General features: G+C 39.0%; 2 protein-coding genes across 3 annotated transcripts in view; both read left to right on the top strand.

Annotated features, from left to right (window-relative positions):
* The first annotated feature begins 2,811 nt into the window (after nucleotides 1–2,811).
* LOC131325759 (protein IQ-DOMAIN 5-like) lies at nucleotides 2,812–9,834 on the top strand. 2 transcript variants are annotated; one of them, XM_058358205.1, is made up of 8 exons: nucleotides 2,812–2,997; nucleotides 3,032–3,053; nucleotides 4,521–4,637; nucleotides 5,975–6,214; nucleotides 6,547–6,774; nucleotides 7,681–7,794; nucleotides 8,478–8,955; nucleotides 9,367–9,834. In XM_058358205.1, exons 3-8 carry the CDS (start codon nucleotides 4,554–4,556, stop codon nucleotides 9,474–9,476), a joined length of 1,254 nt encoding a protein of 417 aa, XP_058214188.1. In that variant the 5' UTR covers nucleotides 2,812–2,997; nucleotides 3,032–3,053; nucleotides 4,521–4,553; the 3' UTR covers nucleotides 9,477–9,834. The 2 variants fall into 2 exon arrangements, with proteins under 2 accessions (XP_058214188.1, XP_058214179.1); XM_058358196.1 differs by having other exon boundaries at nucleotides 2,814–3,053.
* A 3,339-nt stretch (nucleotides 9,835–13,173) lies between these two features.
* Nucleotides 13,174–21,710, top strand: part of LOC131316391 (serine/threonine-protein phosphatase BSL3) — a 12,856-nt gene continuing 4,319 nt past the window's right edge. The window contains exons 1-11 of the mRNA XM_058345739.1: nucleotides 13,174–13,969; nucleotides 15,060–15,120; nucleotides 15,227–15,305; nucleotides 15,425–15,504; nucleotides 15,644–15,738; nucleotides 15,820–15,919; nucleotides 17,435–17,504; nucleotides 18,284–18,385; nucleotides 18,493–18,574; nucleotides 19,039–19,218; nucleotides 21,455–21,710. The exon at nucleotides 21,455–21,710 is cut by the window's right edge and continues 18 nt beyond it. Of these exons, the coding sequence (XP_058201722.1) occupies nucleotides 13,561–13,969; nucleotides 15,060–15,120; nucleotides 15,227–15,305; nucleotides 15,425–15,504; nucleotides 15,644–15,738; nucleotides 15,820–15,919; nucleotides 17,435–17,504; nucleotides 18,284–18,385; nucleotides 18,493–18,574; nucleotides 19,039–19,218; nucleotides 21,455–21,710 (1,514 nt within the window). The 5' untranslated portion in view covers nucleotides 13,174–13,560. The remainder of the gene's footprint in view (nucleotides 13,970–15,059; nucleotides 15,121–15,226; nucleotides 15,306–15,424; nucleotides 15,505–15,643; nucleotides 15,739–15,819; nucleotides 15,920–17,434; nucleotides 17,505–18,283; nucleotides 18,386–18,492; nucleotides 18,575–19,038; nucleotides 19,219–21,454) is intronic.

Consider the following 21,710-nt stretch of genomic DNA (forward strand, 5'->3'; position numbering starts at 1 on the left):
TTACCAATAACCAAATTTATTGGACCTCACATCTTCTCAATCAAATACAACCATTATGAAAGAGTAAAACTCACTCTCCACTTTAGCAAATAGTTGTGCATTTAACAATATTGATCATTTTATGAATCTTAACAAATGCTCTACACTTTCACTTATTTTACTAGAATGTCATTCAATGTAAACCATTAGATTGAGAAGAAAAAAACTGATCGTTAGATTTAAATTTTTGCCAATCCATTTTTATTATGGGCAAAAAGTAAATAATGCGGAACTTGATATTGCTAACTTTAACATTTAAATGAATAATTAAAAGATTATGTGACAATTTTTAGCTATCCAATTTTGATTATTACATTGTGGATGCTCTAAGTATTCATCCTGCTCTTTTTTCATCCTTCTAACATGTGAATTGCCATTATTATTCTTCAAATATATATATATATATATATATATAGAGAGAGAGAGAGAGAGAGAGAGAGAGAGAGAGAGAGATTTTTACTATTTCCTAAATGTAGGGGATTCGGATGAATATGAAAGCATCAATAATTAAGGGAGATATAATAGGAGAATTTTCAAACTTTTACATAAATAAATCCCACTGATTTAATTTCTCTTTCCATTATTTGCAAACGTTATCTTAAGTTCAAAGGGGTATATAAGATTCCAACTATGGAGTTTAGTCATACTCCAAAGAGTTGTCTTCTTTCATGAAACTACCTGCTTTGATGGTAATTTAACCATGTTTCATGAAATAAAATTGAAAAAAATATTTCATAGAAAGTATTTATAACAATTACAGTCCATTAACCATGATCCATTGATGACTGATTATACTGGGCTAGTTAATATTCCACACCACCTTTGTAGAAAATACATAAACATTTGAAGATGATCGATACATGAAAAAAACATGATTAACTTATCATGTTATCTTGACCAATTCCAATTTTGATGAAAAATAATCCATGTTCCATGAAATATGGTTGCAAATCATAATTCATTATAAGATTTTATAAAATTTGTGATCAATTGACCATGATCCAATATTGTTGAAGTCACAATTGCTAGTAAATATTGCAAGCAACATGTGTGCAACATACACAACCACTTTAATAATTTCAAGTTATGCTCAAACATGTTTCATGGTAAAATGGTACAAATAATTTACCATAAAATGATTGAAAACCCAGTATAACTACAAATAATTTACCAAATGAATCACCATCTGAAAAATTCAAAGACTTCTTGAATCACTTGTAAACCGAGAAGTAAATAGTGTGGGATGATCCGGCATGCGAGGCCCATGGTAGCAATACCGCGATACAGCCTAGCAAACGGCCCAATGGTCTGCATACGGGTCTTGAGGGTGTCGACTAGGAACATGGCCATGTACTCAATTGCTCCGGCGACAGAGTAGGCCACCATGAACTGCCAGAACAAGAGGGTCTCAAGTCCTGTTAATAAACATGACATAATTCAAAACAATAAACTAACTGAATTTTGACCTATCTCGTGACAATAAACCAACTACCATACAATATGCTTAATATTCATGACATATTTTGCATAAAACATGGAATAGAGATATGAACAACAGAATAAGACACAATTAAAAAAAAAAAACTTCCATATACATGGAACGTCAGTCCTCCAGCTGAGTATCCCATCAATTGTGAACTTATTAGAATCAACAACATATCTGCTGAGATTAATACTCTCAAACATGCTCCAATAGACAAACCAAACAATGAAGCCAAAAAATTACGGTGGGTTTGAAGGAAAGACTTGCGAAATCTAGCCATGCCGGTTTCGTCCCCTTCTTCTCCGGCGGTTTTTTAGCAAAGAAGGACTGGATCATTTTGTGGCGTTTTGGGATTCTCCGGAAAAACCCCATTCGGATTGAACGGGGGATTGCATGGGCCGTTGTTCGTTTCCGAATTCTGCAACGATAGAGGACAGGCGGACTGCTCTAGAATTTTTGAGGCATCCGAAATTGAAATGGTTTCCATTACTGGTTTAGGAAACTAGATGAGGATGATGGGGATTTCTGGCAACAATTTTGGGATTGGCATGCGAAATTCCGGGGAACCAATTGCTGGGTTATCGTGGGACGGGAGGAATTAAGTTTTTGTCCCCTTTTTCGTTGCTATGTATACATATACATAGCCTAAAATATAGGGGCATTATTGGCATAAAAAAAGAGCGAGGATGAAATCATAAGTGGAAAAAATATGGAGGATGAAAACTTAAAAGCAGTGGCACTTGGGGATGAAACTTTAACTCGGATTGCTATCATTAATATTAAAAAAAGATTAATACACTGAAAAAACACAAAGAGACATGCACCCTACTCGATCTAATAACTCCATAAATAATCCCAGGAAAACTAAAGCAGACTAAACGATGACAGATGCGATTATCTACACGGCGGTGGATGTTTCTAATACCGAAACTGTTTTTGTTTGTGCCAAAACTTTAATGCATAAAAATTTTGTACATTGCACATGGTACAAAATTTTTGTGCTGCCAAAACTCTAATGCATAAAAATTTTGTACATTGCACATAGTACAAAACTTTTGTGCACTAGAGTTTTAGCACCAATAAAAATATTTTTGTCATTATCTTTTTATCTTTTTTAATTAAGAGTAGTTGATTGTTGTTAACGCGATATTCGGTAAAGTACGTGCATTACGAATGCTTGTCGCCAAAGTCCACACAAATCAAGGAAAAAACGGTTTCAATCAAAACGTTAAAAGAACCTGACACCGACACGCATCAAACGACGCCGTCGGCCCTCTTCTCACTCATTACTCCACCAGCCTGCGTCCTCTGTGTTGGTTTCCATCAGCTTCATCAATCCCGAAAGTTTGGTGATGAGAGGGAAAACACACGCGTTTTTTAGAGTGAGAAACCCAGAAAAACAGGTAACCAATCAATTCGAATCGGATCATCGAAGTCGTGAAAGATGAGCTCCAGATGCTGACTTCGATGCGACCCTTTTTCTTCGACTGATTGATCGAAAAAGGTGCTCTCATTGCGCCTGGCAATTCAGGTGAATCGACTAATGTTCTTGCGTGTGCTTATGCTCATGCTCGTCATTGAGATAATGTGATGCTTTTCTTTGTGTATAGTCGGTTTCCGTTCCATGATCTGTCGATTTGCGTTGTTCAAGTTCTTGGGATTTAGCTGGCCTCGATTTTTCAATTTACATTTTGAGGAATCCGTGATTGAAATGCAATCATGTTTATTAGCATATTATATACTCTTTGAGCTGCGGATAACTGATGATGGGGATTATGATTCTTTGAGCAGTATACATATGTGGTAGTTCTTTAAGTACGGTGAACTCATGATCCAAACTAACCTTAAATTTTCCAGATTTGTAGTCCTGGACCTTATTATAGGAAGAGTAATTGTGTTTTGTCGAATCACAGTTTGAGGTGCACATGGGTTTGAGAACAATTTGCCTTTCCACTAAGGGATAGATCCTGATTGGAAAATGATAATCACAGCCACTTTGGGCTGTGTTTAAGGTGTAAAAAGTTTATTGGAATATGTGGAAAGTATATATAACTATTTGAGAGGGTATTGAACACTCTTGGTGGGCGGAAATTAGCATGAGTCATGACCCATCTTGATTTTGCATCAAATTTGCTGATGGTCGTGCCTCTAATATGTCGGCTTGTAGAGTCCGTGTTTGAGTTCCTTGTCGTGTATTTTGACTTCTAACGGTCTCGAGTTATGTTTGAAGTTACGTTCGGGTATAGGTCCTTTTTTCTCTGACCTTTTCTTTTTTTCCTCGCTTTCTTTTGTACATGGGTGGCTCCCCTTGATGCCTTTTCAATAACTTTTAAATACTTATCAAAAAAAATTTTGTAGTCGATATGCATGTATTTCTGTTGCTTTACATGCTTTTGCTAAAACGTTTTTCCCTTCTTGCTGAAGCCAGATTTAGAGTTGGATTTTAGAATTTTGTAAACACAGTCTATTTGTTAAGGGTGACAATTGAGTAGGGCATGCGTGGAGGTGCAGGTTGTTTAGAAGCTGGGGAGATCTAGATTTAGTAACAACTCTGACGTGACGTAGCGAAGAACTTAGGGGTATGAGAGGTTTTGAATCTTCATGAGACTTCTTGCCAGTAATTCAATGGTCATCTGTTTTTTTTTTTTTTTTGTTGAAACCAGGCATTTGTGTGGTGTGATTGATGATTACAATAGACAGTATTTGTGGTATAATTATTTCCCATCGAACTAATGAGCCTCAACCATTAGTTGTTGGTTTCACACCTTTTGTCCGTGTTTGAGGAACTTAGATTTCATCTGCTTCATCAAAGTAATTTTATTTTTCTTCATCTGAGCAACATATTTAACCACAATGTAGGGCGCTTTTGTGAAGCTTTATTATCTGTCATTCCACTGTTTGTATTTATTTTTTTCTCTTTCGCAGTTCAGCTACTAACTAGGTATACATATGAGAAGCACAGTTCATGTACTGAGTTTTTGAATCTTTGCTGTGGCAGGTCTGAAGCTGGTACAACAAGAGTTATTTCACCATGGGTGTCTCTGGAAAATGGATCAAGGCATTGATTGGTTTAAATAAATCAGAGAAGTCACAGTCTTTGGAGAAGGATGGAAATGTGGGTATTCATTTTTACTATTCTATCTTTTCCTTTGTAGGACGACTTTATTCCATTTCTTAAGTGTGGGCTCTGTTGTGACGCATCCTAAAAATAACACGGTTACATACTTAGAATATGATGTTTTAACTCTCATCTTCCTTCCTTATTTCCTTTTGATGATAAATACATCTCCCATCTTATATCTGAGAGCATCTGCTTTGAAGTGCTGCTATTTTTTTTTTTTTAACCTTTCTCTTTTGGGGTGGGGAAGTTTGTTTCGTTCTTCTTACATCTTTAGAAGTGCTTCCCTTTGAACGGGTACTTTTGAGTTGTTTGCATGCATTTAGCTTGATATAAGCTTCGAGAAAGGAGAATATCGACAAACTGCCAACATTGGACATTTAGTCCAGTATGTATGTACATATGCACATTGTACAAGAAATTATGAAAAATTGTTGGGCTCGTGTGGACAACATGTCAATTATCGTGGTTGCATAGTTTTTTTTGTGTTATATGCATATCTGTAACTGTTAAGTGGTAATCCTGTGGAGCATTGAAAAAGTTGGCTATTTTTTTTTAATTAATGTTAGCAATTTCTTTCATTTATTTGCTGTTCGATGAAACTGAATGTTGAATTTTCAAGCTGAAACTGGTTTGGTGTGATGCACTAAAGTAATACCGTTGAAGTCAAACTTGTTTGATACGTAAAAGAATTTTAAGCAATGGATTATATTTATTATGTAGCATTCTCATCCACTAGTTCTATTGTGGTGATGAAGTGGTGGTGGCAGCGAGTGGAAGAGTGAGTTAGTAGTGGCATCTGTAGTGGTGGTGGGCTAATTCTATAGCGGTGCTAGTGATGGCAACAACATTGGCAGTGGTGCCGGTGGTTCTAAGGTGAGTTTTTTTTGTCTCAGTGGTGGCGGTGGCAGAGGTGATTGTGGGGTATGGTGTGCCAGTTGTGTTGTTGCAGTAGTATGTTGGGAGGTTTTGGTGACAGCGCTAAGGGTAATCGAAACATGGTGGTGCTGACGGTAGTGGTGCATTGGTGGTAGTGATGGTGGCGGCAGCAACAATTGTGTGTGGTGGTGGTGGTGATGTGCTAGTGGTAGGATATTGATTTTTGTGAATATCATGGAACATGATGCCCTCAACAGAGCTAAATGAAAAAAATGGATTCATGTAGCCAAGTTTGCCAACCCTAATTGGTTGGGACTTCAGGCTCTTTTTGGTTTGGTTTAGGGTTTATTCGCTGGCCCTTTGTTGCCAATTTAATTACAGTAATTGTCTAAGGTAAATTAGCATACATATTGCATCTCATAGTTTGTGGCTTTGTGCCTTGGTGGACTTTGCAGAGAAGTCGAAATGTCAGACAACGGAGAAAGCATCCAGTTGAGATTGGTGACGACATAATTCAAGACGAGTTCAATCAGAATGCTACTCCCCCATTTGTAGATGCAAGCATCCGTCCAGATGCAGATGCTTCTGGTTCGCCTTCTATCTCGCTTCAAGTGCAGGATGCAGCTCATGTTCAACAGAATATGAGTGAAGAATGGGCCGCCACCCGCATCCAAACAGCTTTTAGAGGATTTTTGGTAATGTAACAGTTTCGTTTCACTTTTTAGGTAACCCCAATTAGGCCTTGGTTTTTCTTTCCGACTTCTTTACTCTGTTCTACTGAAATTTATCAATTCTCAGCCATACGTGTATACAGCTAAGATGAACAAAACTCTGTCACACTTATTTTTTTACTAGGCAAATCGAACATTTTGTCAATTTCATCTGACATCTCATTTCAGACTAGGATCCATTGTACCTGAATGTATTTGTCTGTCAATAACTGGTAACTACTTAAAGAAAGTACAAATGCTACTTGGACTCCATTTTACAATTTGGATCAAGCGAAATATTTGGTGATAATTCTCAGGCTAGGCGAGCTTTACGAGCATTGAAAGGTTTGGTAAGACTTCAAGCCCTTGTTAGGGGCCATGCTGTGAGGAAGCAAGCAGCAATAACTCTTCGTTGTATGCAAGCTCTAGTGAGGGTCCAGGCTCGTGTTCGTGCTCGGCGTGTTCGTTTGGCGTTGGAAAGTCAAACAGCACAACAAAATCATCAGCAGCAACTTGAACAGGACGCTCGTGTTCAAGATATTGAGGTAAGCACATTCCGTTTCTCTCTATAAGTTTTCTTTTTCATGTTTAACTATATGTCAATTTTTTGTGTGTGTATGGCTCCAACATGTTCCTACATTTTTACCATGTCTTTGATCTAATCCAAAATCTTTATTTCTTGCTGTTATTTTCTGATGTTTTCAATACCACAAGTATCCATGATCAAATTTTCCCTTGGTTTCAGATATAATAAGTCAAAAAAAATTAGTGACAGGACCAGAAAAATTGAACTTCTGTTACTCTCAAGTCTCAAGATACTAGTGTAGTTGGCACTTGGCCCCAACATGTTCCTACATTTTGATAATGTCATTGATATAAGACAACATGATTTTATCTTGCCGTTATTTTCTGAAGTTTTCAATAGCAAAAGCATCGATGACCAAATGTTCACTTGGTTTGAGATATAAAAAGATTTAAAAAAAACTCTTTGACTGTACCAGAAAAATTGAACTGCTATGACTCTCAAGATTGATACTAGTGTAGTTCCTAGTAAGCTCTAAACTAGTTGACTTGGTCCCTTAACTAGTAAGCTCTAAACTAGTTCGTAGTAAGCTTGTTTGTTTATACTCCTAAAGCTTTTTTGTCCATTCCTTTTCTCCAATTTGTCATCAAATTTGTAAGAGTGCTAAAATTTGAATTCGGGCCACATGGTCAACCACCTGTTCAACGTGGGAGGTAGACTTGTTTATTTAGCAATATTTTTGAATCGTGAATAATCTAGGTGGAGTATAAGGGATTAGTCTTGCCGGAATGTGGTTTTTTAAGCGAATATTGTTTTTGTTCTATGAGAAGGTTTGATGTTGCTTGCTTAAAGAGACATATCTGTACATACATATTTGGCCGGTCTTCTTCCACTTGCTAAGTTGTGCATTTCACTTGTTTTGTTTCAGCAAGGGTGGTGTGACCGCGTAGGATCTGTTCAAGAGATTCATGCAAAGTTGTTAAAGAGGCAGGAGGCGGCTGCGAAGCGTGAAAGGGCTATGGCATATGCTTTAGCTAACCAGGTAAGAATGCGATAGGCTTTTTTTCCAAGGGCATGTATTAGGACATTTTGTTTCTAAATTCTAACAAGAGAAGATTTAGCTCTATGAATCAGGAAATGGCGTCCAGATGAGATTGGAACAAAGATGGAAATAGACTGATGTTAGTAACGTCCACAATTCGTTAATTTGAAGATTGAAACACTGATTATATAAATGATGCTAATCTATACAAACTGCTCAAGTTATCCTGTGGTATCTATAGATTAGATAATTCCGGATTTTTATTGCAATGCTAAGATTGATAGCATATATTGTGTTTGAGATGTTATCGATATATTGTTCTAAAACTATATATACTTGTGAAGACCTCCTACCAAATTAGCCTCTTTAAGAAGACATATCTTGACTTTTGGGATATCGTATAAAGATCCTGTCGGCGCAAAATATTAGTGTTGAAAATATAATTTGTCTATTTATTGTGAGTCTCTTGTCTATGACATTTTCCAAATAGTTTTAGGTGATTTTAATCTGTTGTACAGTATACTTGGTCTCTCTCTCTCTGGATGCATGTTGTGCTTGTCAGATGATGGCAGATATGAACAAATATATGGCTAGTGCTGATTAGACATGCTTTATAGGGTTTTTTGTCTGTTACTCTCTATAGCTGGCTCCAAAGTAAGGTTTGTATCTATTTTGTACTGTAGTGGCAGGCAGGATCAAGGCAGCAGCAAGCTCCCTCTGGGTTTGAACCAGACACAAACAACTGGGGCTGGAACTGGTTGGAGAGATGGATGGCTGTTCGTCCATGGGAAAATCGCTTTCTCGACAGTCATCCAAAAGATGGAGTTGTGATTCATGAGAATGGATCTGATGAAGTAAAGAATGGAACCAGTACCCTGTTTAAATCTTCGGGAAAGAAACCCATTTCTTCAAACCTTTCAAGTCATAAAATGGGTCCGCCTCAATCCGATGCCTGTAGTTCTTCACCCAACAAGTCCGCAAGCATGCAAGAGGCAACTGCGACACAGTTTACAAAGCCTAAGCCAAAGCCACCTACTGAAGATTTGGTTGGAGAAACTGGCCCAAGACCTGGCATAGGGTCAAGATCTCACAGCAATCCTAAAGAGAGATCTGCTCTTTCAGAAAAGCAAGCAAAGAAGCGGCTCTCTCTTCCTAATAATGGTAATTCTCCCTCTGCCTCCCCCCCCTCCCCCCTCTCTCTCTAACGTATGCTCGCTAGTTGTATATACTTAAAAGTGAAGATCCCTTAGTGCTACAGCTATTTTCTTGCTGGCATGGGATCAATTCTGGTCATTTTAGTCAAATGAAATCCAAAGTTCTGCTTGTTAAGGTTGTGGATGTCGACACGTAACCATTGCTTTATGTACATTTTTGCCTTCTCTAAATTTCACAAGTTCAAGGTCAAACAGTTGTTGCTTCCTTCCTTTGTCTGTGTGGTTTCTTTTAAGACTTAATGTAACAGGAACTGCCCACGAAGAGCTTAAAACCATTCCCAATTGTGAAATTTGGAGTTTCTTGTCTAGTAAGCAACTTTTGTCTGTCCATTTGATTGTCTTTTGGTTATCTGACCAGGGCAAGGGCTTCGACCTCAAAGTACCAAGCAACCTGGTAGAATTGCTGTAAAAAGGACTCCTACTTCACAGAAGCCTGTAAAGGATACAAGCCTGATGGACACGATGTAAATCCAATCCAATCTGTTTCAAAGACTGCTAAGCTGTGAAAGTATTGCCTTGCCAAACTGTACATATTCGAGTGCTCCACGTTTCCCGGATAGGTTGGGCGCCCCTATGGCAGTGTTGCGGGGATGGCTTTGTTGAAGATATATTGATGTTGTTGTAATAAATTTTTATTGTCGTATGTTTATTTAAGTGCCATTTGCTTGTGTATCGTCATTCTTGGATTGTTGAGAGTTGTAAAGTAGGCTCGAGTCTACGCCGTGAAGGAGATTGGAGGCAACAGTACGCACGAAAGTGGGATTTTTTTTTTTAATTAAGTACAAATTATTCTGATGAGTGATATTGAACTAGCTTTCATTTGAGATATGTGTTAAAGATGTTTTAGCTAGTCTCGTTTATACTTTTGTTAAAAATATGAAAAGTTACAGTTCAGGCCGCCTATGTCAATGGGATTGAACTGGGATGAGGTGTTTTCGGATTTCCTTATGTAGCATAAAGCAGGTGATAAGAGGGGGATTATTTCTGGTTGTTGGGTGAAGGGGGGGGAAGATACTCACATGGCATTTTGGACTATACTTGTGAGGATGTATTTTGTGAAGTGTCTGCCACTAAACAGGACATATGAGCAAGACATTCTTTTTAAACAAGACAAGAAGATGCCAAATCACATTCCCAAACTTTTTTTTCTTTTATAATGCATGTTTAGGTTAACTTACACGCAGTTCGATTAATTTTGAAAAACTAATCCTATCTTCAACTGGTCCAATTAAAGTCAGACAAGGCCTCGTAAGGTCTAGCCCTATTAGAGCTTATAGCATGGTCTGGCCCCATTAGAGCTTATAGCACTTGAGGTTTCAAACCAAATAACTTCGGAAGGAGCAAACTTCTAAGTCTCAATGTGATCAAGACGTGTGACTTAAGGGTTTGCTCTCTCCTAAGGTCTTGAGTGCAAAATCTCTAAGGTGCTATCAACTTTTTTGGGACCAGTTCAAACAAAACTTTACTCTAGCTTTAAATAGAGCCCTCGCTAGTGAATGGTGTGATTGGTCTTTAAGAATTAGTTGAGGTGTTTTAAGAATTAGTTGAGGTGTTTGTAAGCTAACACCGGACACTTGCTTATTAAAAAAAAAACCCTCCAAGCCTTAGACATGCTCAATGTTCCACTCCATTGTTTGGATAGTGGGAAGACTTTTTTTTTCGACGAAGAAGATCATCCTATATTAAATATCAAAACAAGAATAAATACAATAAAACTAAAACACAGAAACAACAAAAAACGAAAGGAAAAAGTCGCTCAGTTACAATATCGGACCCAACTCTCCGCTAGTGGAGATGGGTGGAGGATCGCGTGATAGCGGGAAGACTTATGCTAGTACATTATCCCACATTTTGTCTTTGAATCTCTCATGGTTCCATGTTTGGTTTGAGAGTGAAGGATGGCCGCTACATACAAAGAACTCCATTGTGCTGTCCATTTCCACCACGTAACTTAAAAGGGGAATTTGATTGTCGTTTTCATCTCCATGAAAGAGACTTCAAACATATCAAATGTCGCCTGAGGATCTCCATGATATACCTTTATTGAATTTGTACCAGTTTTTTATTTTTATTTTTTTTGTAAAGCACTGAAAAATATATTTTCATCAAGTCATAAAAAAATGGCATGTCCGTGACAGAATAAAAATTGGCTTCGACCAAAAATCTCTATTTTGATATATATATATTGGTAAGTACCCTATTTTGGTGACTTACATTACATAATTCTCTGACAAAACTCTTGTTGTCACCGTGAATCCTCGCTCTAAGCTCTCATTCTCAACCTTACTCTCAAAATTTTTATTCTCAATCAATACTCACTCCGAAGACCCAAAATCCATATTTCAAGATTTTGACTTACATTACGTAATTCTCCGATAAGACTTCTCGCTCTCACGGTCAATCCTCACTCTACGCTCTCATTCTCAATTTTTACTTTTGGGAGGTTTTGAAATGCAATTCACGTTCTCGCTCACACTTTTTTTTTTCACGCGTATTATGTGAGGGGGCGTTTTCACTAAAAGTTTTGGTTTTAAAGTTATTGCATTTTATCATGTTAGTTCACACTAACCCACAACTTCTTTCTCTTTATTTTTTCCTCTATTTTTCTCCTCTATTTTTTCCTTTAACTCACCCATGTACCATCTACAACTTATGGATGGGTGGAAACAACTTGATATTTTTGGACAACAAAACTTATTGGTTAGCAGAAACGCCCCCTTAGTTTTGACACTTTATTTTGAAACGTTTTCTTCTATTACAACGACTGAAGAATACAACCAAGGTTTTGAATACTGTACTGGCTAAAGTCCCGATTTTCCTACTGGTACTGTATCGGTGAATACCGGAGACTGTTTCAGATTTATCACTATTAGTGTTATTTTCCTACATAAAAGGATTTATTAGTAAAATATACACATTTGTTGAAAATAAAAATAAAAAGTAGTTTTTTTTTATCCGGTACCGACCTGTATTGTTTGGAAATGAAAGCATAAAATAAATTTAAAAAGTAGTCTAGTATTGGCCAATATCAGTTGCTATAGACCGGTGTTTGAAGGGGAACGAAATTAGAGGTGGAGAGTACCAGATTTCGGAAATGATAAAGGAACCAACGGAAAAGATATCGACAGCCACGCGGGGCCCACTATAGGTCCTGCACAGAAAATCCAAGCTGTTCAATAATTAAAAAAAAATTGAGTGGGCATAGGGTAAAATCAGCTCAATCCGATATGTGTAGGTGTTCGATCCAATTTTTTCATTTTTGAAAAACGAAAAAAATGGGAATATTGGATGATAAATTGAACGATTGGATCGTGAACTTACACATATCGGATTAAGCTAATTTTTTAAATTGTCCACTCGGTTTTGTGTTTTAAAATTATTTAACGGCTCGAATTTTTTGTAATCACACTAAACCTAAGTGATAGCCCATTAAAAAACAGTTTAGTAGTAGTAGTATTTCTCCGTTTTAGGTACCGACCATGGAGGAGAGAAAACGTACCGACGGCCGCCGGCGGGCCGTCTCCGGCCACCGGACGGCCGATCCGAGCCGTCCAAAAATTCTAAAAAAAAAAACCGATGGGGCCTACGCGAGGATCAACGGCATCCGAGGTGTGTAGGGTACTTGATCCGAGCACTTTTTTTGTGTGTATATACACGTATATACATATATACAAGAAAAAAGGGTGCTCGGATCAAGTACTTTACACACCTCGGATGCCATTAATTCTCGCGCAGGCCCCATCGGTTTTTTTTTTTAGAATTTTTGGACGGCTCGGATCGGCCGTCCGGTGGCCGGAGACGGCCCGCCGGCGGCCGTCGGTACGTTTTCTCTCCTCCATGGTCGGTACCTATATCATTTCAAATGAGAGTAGAAACAAACAAACTCCTACCAAACGGCGAAGCTCCGTTGGGGAGTGGAACCGGCGATTACCGTTAAGGCGTTAATCAGTTAAAGCACGTCCCCTATAATTCCGTTTACAACTTCCGTTTTGCGCCGTCGCTCAGTACCTCCCGTCGGACTTGGAGTCACGGCCGTACACGCCTAGATACATACACTGATTGATTAAGAAAGTTGGAAGTACCAATATATACCATATAGTGAGAGAAAGCTGGAGATATTGGGCCCAGAGAAAGAGAGAGAGAGAGTATAATAATTTCTAGAGAGAGAAACATAGATTTTGGCGCAGCGTAGAGAGAGAGAGAGAGAAATTGAGCGATTGGTAGAGAGAAAACTAGAGAGAGAGAGAGAGAGCGGGACAGTGATTGGTACACTTGGGTGGTCTCTTCCGTCTTTGATATTTCTCCCCCATTCCATTTTTACCCTTCGACCGTCTCAGATCAACGACCAAACATTTTTTCCTCTTCCTCTTCCCCTCAGTCAATTCTACCAAAAACCATTTTCCCGTCGTTTTTTTTCGAAATTTGAATTGGATCAAACGAAGCTAGCTAGGGTTTCCTATTGCAGGATTGGGAATTCCGGGTTCCTGTTTCCAGTATGCTGATCAGGAATGTGAATTTGTTTTGATTGGAGCCTCGATCTAGCGTTTGAGACATGGATGTTGATTCCTCAATGGCGCCAGAGCCCGATCACGATCCGGCGGGCCCGAACAACAACGGCCCCGCGACGTCGCCGTCCGAGCAACTCGAGCCGCCGTCCCCGGCGGCCGCGGCTCCCGGATCTCTTCCGCAGCCCCCGCAGAGCCCCGTGGTGGGGCCAAGGACTGCGCCGACTTACTCGGTAGTGAACGCCGCCATGGACAAGAAGGAGGACGGGCCGGGGCCAAGGTGCGGGCACACCTTGACGGCGGTCACGGCGGTGGGGGAGGAAGGGGCGCCGGGGTACATTGGGCCGCGCCTGATTCTCTTCGGTGGTGCCACGGCTCTCGAGGGGAACTCCGGGGCGGCCTCGGGTCCGGGTTCGGGTTCAGGGACTCCAACCTCTGCTGGAAGTGCTGGAATAAGTATGTGGTTCTTACTCTTGTGTTTTTTTTTGATTGAATGGTTTTGAGTCTTGGTTGTTTGCTTTGCTTTGCTTGTGTAGAACCCTAGATTTGTATGGGGTGCAATTAAAGTGCTTGAAACTGTTGACCTACGAACCAAAGATAATGCACACACCGGCACGAATAATAATAACGTAAAGGGTCTCTGTAGTCGGTTGATAATATGCATAAAATGCCAAACAAGTTTGAATTTTAATACACATCTCATGGATATTTATACACTTTCAGGTATGTTAATAAACTTATTTGGATATCAATACAACTTTTACACATTATCCACTGCCCTAAGGACTGTGGTTAGCATTTTCCTAAAATAAATCACGAGACAGACAGTGGTTCGACTAGAATGTTCCCAACATATTCTCGAATGAAGAGGATTTGTAGTATATCACCTGCTAGGTCAGCAAACATTATATAAGCTAGGGTTTAATTGAACAAGTTATCGTAATGCCCTCAGTACTCAAAACATAGCCAGTTCGATCTTGCAAACGCATGGTGAGGCATCAGTGCTAATTAGGCTTCACAAACCCAACAGAAGGAAAGCTATTTGCTCGATGAACGTAATGGGATTGTTGTAGACCTTGATATCATGCCAAATGACTTAAATATTGCTGGACTCTTATTGGCTGTTCTGTTCCCTTGTCTATATTTCGAAGTCCATCTGATTCAAGTGGCATTGAAACGTTGGTCCAATTGAACCCATGTAATTCGGAGCATTTTCGCTTACTTTAGTGCATGTAATTGTTTTTTATAATGATCTAGAAGTCTTAATTTTGCTATGAAGTGCGACAATTCAATTCTCATCCTTGGATACATATTTGGTTTTGTATAAATACAGTGGAGGCGTGCCCCCTGATTAAGTGCTCACATGCGCTCGTGCAAACCTAGTCTGGGGTTGCGTCCTCAATTATTCTGCTAACTGACTAGTGTAAAGTCTGTAAAACGAAGAATGCTAAAGTTTATTTTACGTCACACTAATTCTTAGACTTTTAGAATAAGAATGGTGTTTGCTTTAAACCGATGTGATCCTAACAGGTATTTTGGATTGTAGGGTTAGCGGGGGCCACTGCTGATGTGCACTGCTATGATGTGTTGACAAATAAGTGGACTAGGTAAGCCCGGACAGAGCTATGGCAATGCTAGAGTTTAGAGTTTTCATCAATGGCTTATTTGTTTGTTTTGTAGTTCCATTAGTGTTTAAATGAACTTTCTTTTCAGGATTACACCCTTTGGAGAACCTCCCACACCAAGGGCAGCTCATGTGGCAACTGCTGTAGGTACTATGGTGGTTATTCAGGTTAGATGAAAAATTGAAAATGTAGAACTTTGTCTTGTTTAATGCTTTGGTTGTCTTGTTTCTTATTTCATTTAGTTGGTAAATTGTAACTAATCTTCGGATCTTTCAAATCAACCCAGGGTGGAATTGGTCCAGCTGGTTTGTCTGCTGAGGACCTTCATGTGCTTGATCTCACACAGCAACGGCCACGATGGCATAGGTTAGATTCCGGAAGCTTGTCTTTGACGATTTATTATGCGTATAGACACCTTAACATACATTACATGGTACTTGCAGTTGTAGTGTACTAGTAGGTATTCATTTTGTACATATATTAAACTAATGTCAACCTCAATTAGGGTTGTGGTCCAAGGTCCTGGACCAGGTCCACGTTATGGGCATGTCATGGCTTTGGTAGGGCAAAGATATCTTATGGCGATTGGTGGTAATGATGGTGAGTCCCCTGCATAGCTGCTTCATCTTTTTTGCTTGAGTATGTTTTCAAGTTTGTGCATAATTCGGTGCATGGTTCCAGGCAAGCGACCTTTGGCTGATGTATGGGCCCTGGACACAGCTGCCAAGCCATATGAATGGCGGAAATTGGAACCAGAAGGAGAAGGTCCCCCTCCATGCATGTAAATTTCTACTTTTGTTTCTTATATATGTCTTCTCCATCTCATTATCTTATATTTTGGTGTTTGTTACTGAATTTTACGGTTGTTTTAAAATATTGTTAGTGTAAAAATGTATTTTTGTTTACTTAAATTAAGTGTAGAATGATGCATTTTTTCTTGTTTTAATCGTTGGCACACTTTAGCAGTTTATAATATCTGAGATATATACTTTGGATGATTTGTTTTGAGTTTATTTTCATTGTGCATGTACTTTTTTCCCCACTAGCTTATGGGTTGTTTCTTTGTAATGGAGAAATTAGCATGATTACACTGTGCAAACAACTCATGAAAAGTTAGCTGTTTGAACTACTGTAAATGGTTGAGTCATTAAATCTTGGGATGCCACTTAGAAATAATAGGAAAAAAGAAACTCTTGTCCCCTGGTCGTGAATTTGAGTTAAAATAAACTTTGCTTTGCAATCACTACATTTCCTTCCTGCTATTGATTTCTTAGTTGTGGATTGTTCCACTATGTACAGATACTCAATACTAGTCCTCGTATGTTGCACAGAAGTTTGATTACCCAGTTATGCAGGTTCATCTGCTACGTGGAAATCCAATTTTCTCTTGGTTCCTAAGTTAGTGTTATGCTTTATGTACTTTGCAGGAAAGCATATTGAAATGAAAAGAATTAATAGTCTCTTTTTTTGCTCGGCAAAAGAATTATAGTCTTGGTCATAGTTACTTTGAGGTTTTGCAGCTCTGTGATCACTTGTGTATCTTGATTAACAAAATCATCAGTTCCTAGTTCAGTATGCTGTATGGTCGTAGTTGTTGAGCAATTTAAAATTTAAGGCTTGGTTGAAAGTTAATTAGCTGGATTCTTGTAGTCACCTGAACAGTTCTTACGGTATTGAATGAACTAGACTACAAGAGCATTGCAATGATAATTTTGCAGTCCGTTTTTTGTTCAAAAGATTTGCTTGAATGTGTCATATGTATGAACGTATTATGTGCATAAGACATGTATGCTTGGTCATATGTTTTCTTGATTTATGATGGCTTTTGTTAATTGCTAGTCCAGACTCTTGTTGTGCATTTGAGTTGTGTGGAGTCTGTGGACATTATCCATGATTACTTATAGATCACCGCTAGTCAACACTCAGTTCTGTCTTTGAATGTTGTATACGTCGATAGGCATATACACCCCAATGCTCACACCACTCAATGGATTTGTATTTAGTGGTTTCGACTTTTCTGGATCAATAGCAGATGTATGTTGATAGGCACATACACCAGCACCAATGCGCACACCACTCAAAGGATTTACATTTAGTGGTTTCGCCTTTTCTGGATCAATAGCAGTTGTTACTCTGGAGTCTGTATAGAAGTTGATACTCAAGTTGCCTATATGCTTTAGTTTTGGAGGTTGCTGGAGTATTTTGTTCAATTGGGTGAATTTAGTTCCCATTGGTAAGATAGCTTATTTTGTATTCTTTTAGCTGACCGATTATTGGTTCCTCTTGCTTTGGGTAGGTACGCAACGGCAAGTGCACGCTCTGACGGGCTTCTTCTACTTTGTGGTGGGAGGGATGCAAACAGTGTGGTAAGTTGGACATACTTTCCATTATTCGAAAACATTAAAATTTGCACAATGGATAATCAAGGATAAGTGTTCCTCAAGCTTGGGATGATTCATGCAGGAATAATTGAGGACATTCCATACTAATTTTTTTTTTTTGTTATCTTAGAATTGGTATCGAAAAGAAACCTTGCGATTTTTAGATTCTAGAATAGCTAGTCTAGAATTTTTTCCTCCCCAGATTTGAGATGGTTTGCTTTTCCTTGTTTAATCAGTTTGTTGATCTCCAAGAATTAGGTTTAGCTTAATATGAATAGCCTTGTAGCCTAATGGCCATTCTGTGATTCTCGGCAATTTATAATAGCTTAGCTTCTTTTCTTCCAATTTTTGGCATTCTTAGAGAGTCAAACAATTGTTGATACCTACATTCCTGGTGTTCTTGGAGGATCAAACAAGTTTAATGAGTTGTGGCAATCCTGCTGCCTAGGTTCTGCTTCCTGCACACTCCACTAAATCACTTACCTGCAAAAGCGGGGTGGGTGGGTGCATCGGTGATTCTTTTGTCTAGTTTTTTTTTAAAATTGCATGTTCTGTCCGCATCCTTCCACGATTACTGAATTTTTCAGCAGAGTGATGTCTGATGCGTGCATAGATATTTTTGGTTGGTTTTGTAGTGTTTCATGGGAAAATGTGCTGCAGGTTGATTTGTTCTTCATGATTTTTCTCTGTACTGAGGTTAAGATGCTAGGCTTTCATTGTAGTGCATGGTTACCTATTGCATCCTCTTTAAATGACTTTCGCAGCCACTGGCCAGTGCATATGGACTTGCTAAACATAGAGACGGTCGGTGGGAATGGGCAATTGCTCCTGGTGTTTCACCCTCTCCTAGATACCAACATGCAGCTGTGAGTTGTCTTAAACTCCCGACAAACCAAAAAAATTGAGAAAAAGGAAAAGACCCGATCTAAGTTTATTTGAGAATAAATTAACCACAAATACTTCATTCATGCAGGTTTTTGTAAATGCACGGCTCCATGTGTCTGGTGGTGCACTAGGTGGTGGACGCATGGTGGAGGACTCATCAAGTGTTGCAGGTGTTTTCTTCATTCTCTTTTCCCCTTTTCCTTTTCCCCCCTCTAATGTTGCAGATGGTTTTTGTTGTTGGTGTTGCTAATCTAAACTTAGATTGTATGCACATCCTCTTGATCAGATTATGGAGTATATAAGCTAGTGAGACTCCTTCAAAACCAAATATGGGGAGCTGTCTGTGTTGTGGATTTTTTTTTTTAAATTTCCTGAAAAGCGGAAATGCTATGGCTTTGCTTTGTGGCGGTTATAACTTCTGACCTTGGTGATCCAGTGACAATTTCATCTGAGATTTCAGTAGTACCTTTAGTTCAGTTGGGAACGGAGATAGATCATCTTTCTGTCTCAGATCAATAAATCTAACTACATTTGTTACACAGTTGGTGCATGTTATAATACGCTAAAACCAATTTCATTTAAAGATCAATTTTGATTGAAACCTCTCTCAGAAGGCTTGTTCCTCTGTGTGTAGTTCTGGATACCGCAGCTGGAGTTTGGTGTGATACAAAGGCTGTTGTTACTAGTCCCAGGACAGGCAGGTACAGTGCTGATGCTGCTGGTGGAGATGCTGCAGTTGAACTGACAAGGCGCTGCAGGCATGCTGCCGCTGCTATTGGTGATTTGATCTTTATATACGGTGGTTTACGCGGCGGTAAGACATGAATGCATAACTAAACACTCATTGGCACATTTTGTATGTGGCTTTGGTGCCTTTTAAGATCTTTTTTTTTGGGATTCTGATGCCTCATGTAGTATTGGTATGTACCGTTGTCTTGTCATGTATGGTTCATTGCATTAGAAATGTTAAGATTTTGATGGTTAAGGAATCAATGTGGGATTTGGGGAACAATAATAATAAGATGTGGATTGGAATGGCGGATTGATGAGGTGCAAGCCATAATCGGACAAAAAAGGGTTGCAAAAGGATAAGAATGAGGAAATTTTGGAAAATTTATAGAAAAGGTAGCAAAGAGGGTTAGAGATGCTAAGTTAAAAGCTTTTGGCCATTTAAATGTTAGATTATACAATAATAATGGAGAAAATAACTTTTATAAGCTTGTTAAGTTAAGAGAAGAAAATAACAATTTTATCTTGTTAAGTGTGCGAAAATTGAGGACTTGAGGGTATTGTTGGGGATGAAAATTTTAAGGAAATGTGAAAAGTCACATTAGGAATAAAAGAAGAAAAACATCTAGAAAAAATAGAACAGGACGATGACAATTGTGATGAGATTTTAAGGAAATGTTCACATTAGGAATAAAAGAAGAAAAGCATCTAGAAAAAATAGAACAGGACGATGATAATTGTGATGAGATTAACGAATACAAGTTCTACTGTAGAATAAGGAAGTTTGAGGTGGAAGGTGTAGTGAGGACAATCAAATCGGCAAGGCATTAGGGTCGGATGGTAGCCCTATTGAGGTATGGAAATGCTTAGGATCAGATGGTCGTATCCCATTGCCTTAGGTTATGTCGCCTTGAGTATGGCATCAGACCGGGTTTGTGTCCATGTGTCCAATCATCTAATTCCCCTATCTAAGGACACGGGGATACAACGTAGAGGAAAAGGTAACGTATAATATGATTATATGAAAAAGTCGAATTGTTAGATGTGCTTGATATTCAAATAAATAAGGGGGGGGGGGGGGGGGGCGTATTCTGTACCCTTAGGCCTTATCCAAGCATCAAGTATCTGGCAAAGGTATTTTACACATTTAAGTGATCGCATCATATAGTCCTTGCCTCAAGCACCCTAGGTGTGGCAAGAAAATGGAAACACCGTTAGGAATTCCAATCGCCACTCTTTTGTCATGTGAATCCGAACCTAGGATCCACTGCCTTTGCAGCTACTAGAATTGCAACCAGAAATCGGTAGTTCCACCAAAAGCACTCTGGCTCTCTGCAATCACTTTCCCAATCCCCATTGTTATTCTACTTGAGGACTTCGGATATAGTGTTATAGGGATTACCCACTGGATTGATAGGTCTCAAATTCTAAAACTCGATAGCCTCAGTTTTCAATGATAAGAATAATGGGATAAAAGTATTATGGATCTTTTTCAAAACTGAAAACTGAAAAAAAAGAAAAGAAAGTAAGAAAATATGGCAACTGCGCAAAAATGCTCCAATAGCTCTGGAAGCAGGACGAGTAAAACCAGTTGGACTTGGGGATCTCTCTCTGTTGTGAGTCCTGCGACTCTTCAGACCTCCCACTACCTCTTTGGAGAATGGTCTCTCCAGCGGACCAACCAGTCTCTAGCCTACTCAAATGGTGTCAATATCCACTCCTTAGAAAAAGTCTAAAAAGTCTCCAGGCATCTAGCTCTGTAGACGCTTGTAATAAGTATCACACTGCCTCCTATCCCTTCCTCCTTATTCCTTTTTTTTCTTTATCAATCTATCTCCTTATTCTTCACCTCCCCCGTCAGTGTTTAATGGTCCCAATATCATTTGACCATGTAGGAGCAGTGGCTATATTGTTAAGTAATTTGAAGTTAAATCTTCCATTTTATCAATCCTTCTGGGTTGCTATTTACAACTAACCACCTTTTAAATCACGAGCCTTTACCCACCTCCAGCTTTTCTATATGCCCGATTCTTCCTCTCCTCCTCCGACAACCCCTAAACTCTCTTTGCTTCTGGCAACCTGTTGTCCTCCAATGGTCTGGCTATGTTTACATCTACTTTTCCAACCTCTCTGTTCCAAGTCTTGATTTCCCACTTCTCCAACTTAGCTTATTAGCCGAACAAAACTCATGAACACCATCCACACAAGAGATAACCAGGCTTTGTCAACCACACTCTCAGTACATTTCTTTATGTAAAGCTTACTAATTATTCAGTTGATTCTATGCGAGGAATTAGACTCTGAAATGTTTTTTGTTGCAGGGGTGCTACTTGACGACCTACTTGTTGCTGAAGATCTAGCTGCTGCTGAGACGACCAGTGCAGCTTCACATGCTGCCGCTGCAGCTGCTGCATCCAATGGGCAGGAAGGAAGGTTAGCCGGAAGGTATGGGTTTACTGATGACACTGCCAGGCAATCGGTTCCTGAAGCAGTTCCAGATGGTGCAGTTGTGCTGGGAAATCCTGTTGCTCCTCCCATAAATGGTGATATGTATACTGATATAAGCACTGAGAATGC

The sequence above is a fragment of the Rhododendron vialii genome, chromosome 1a, assembly GCF_030253575.1.
Source record: "Rhododendron vialii isolate Sample 1 chromosome 1a, ASM3025357v1".
Classification (NCBI taxonomy): domain Eukaryota; kingdom Viridiplantae; phylum Streptophyta; class Magnoliopsida; order Ericales; family Ericaceae; genus Rhododendron; species Rhododendron vialii.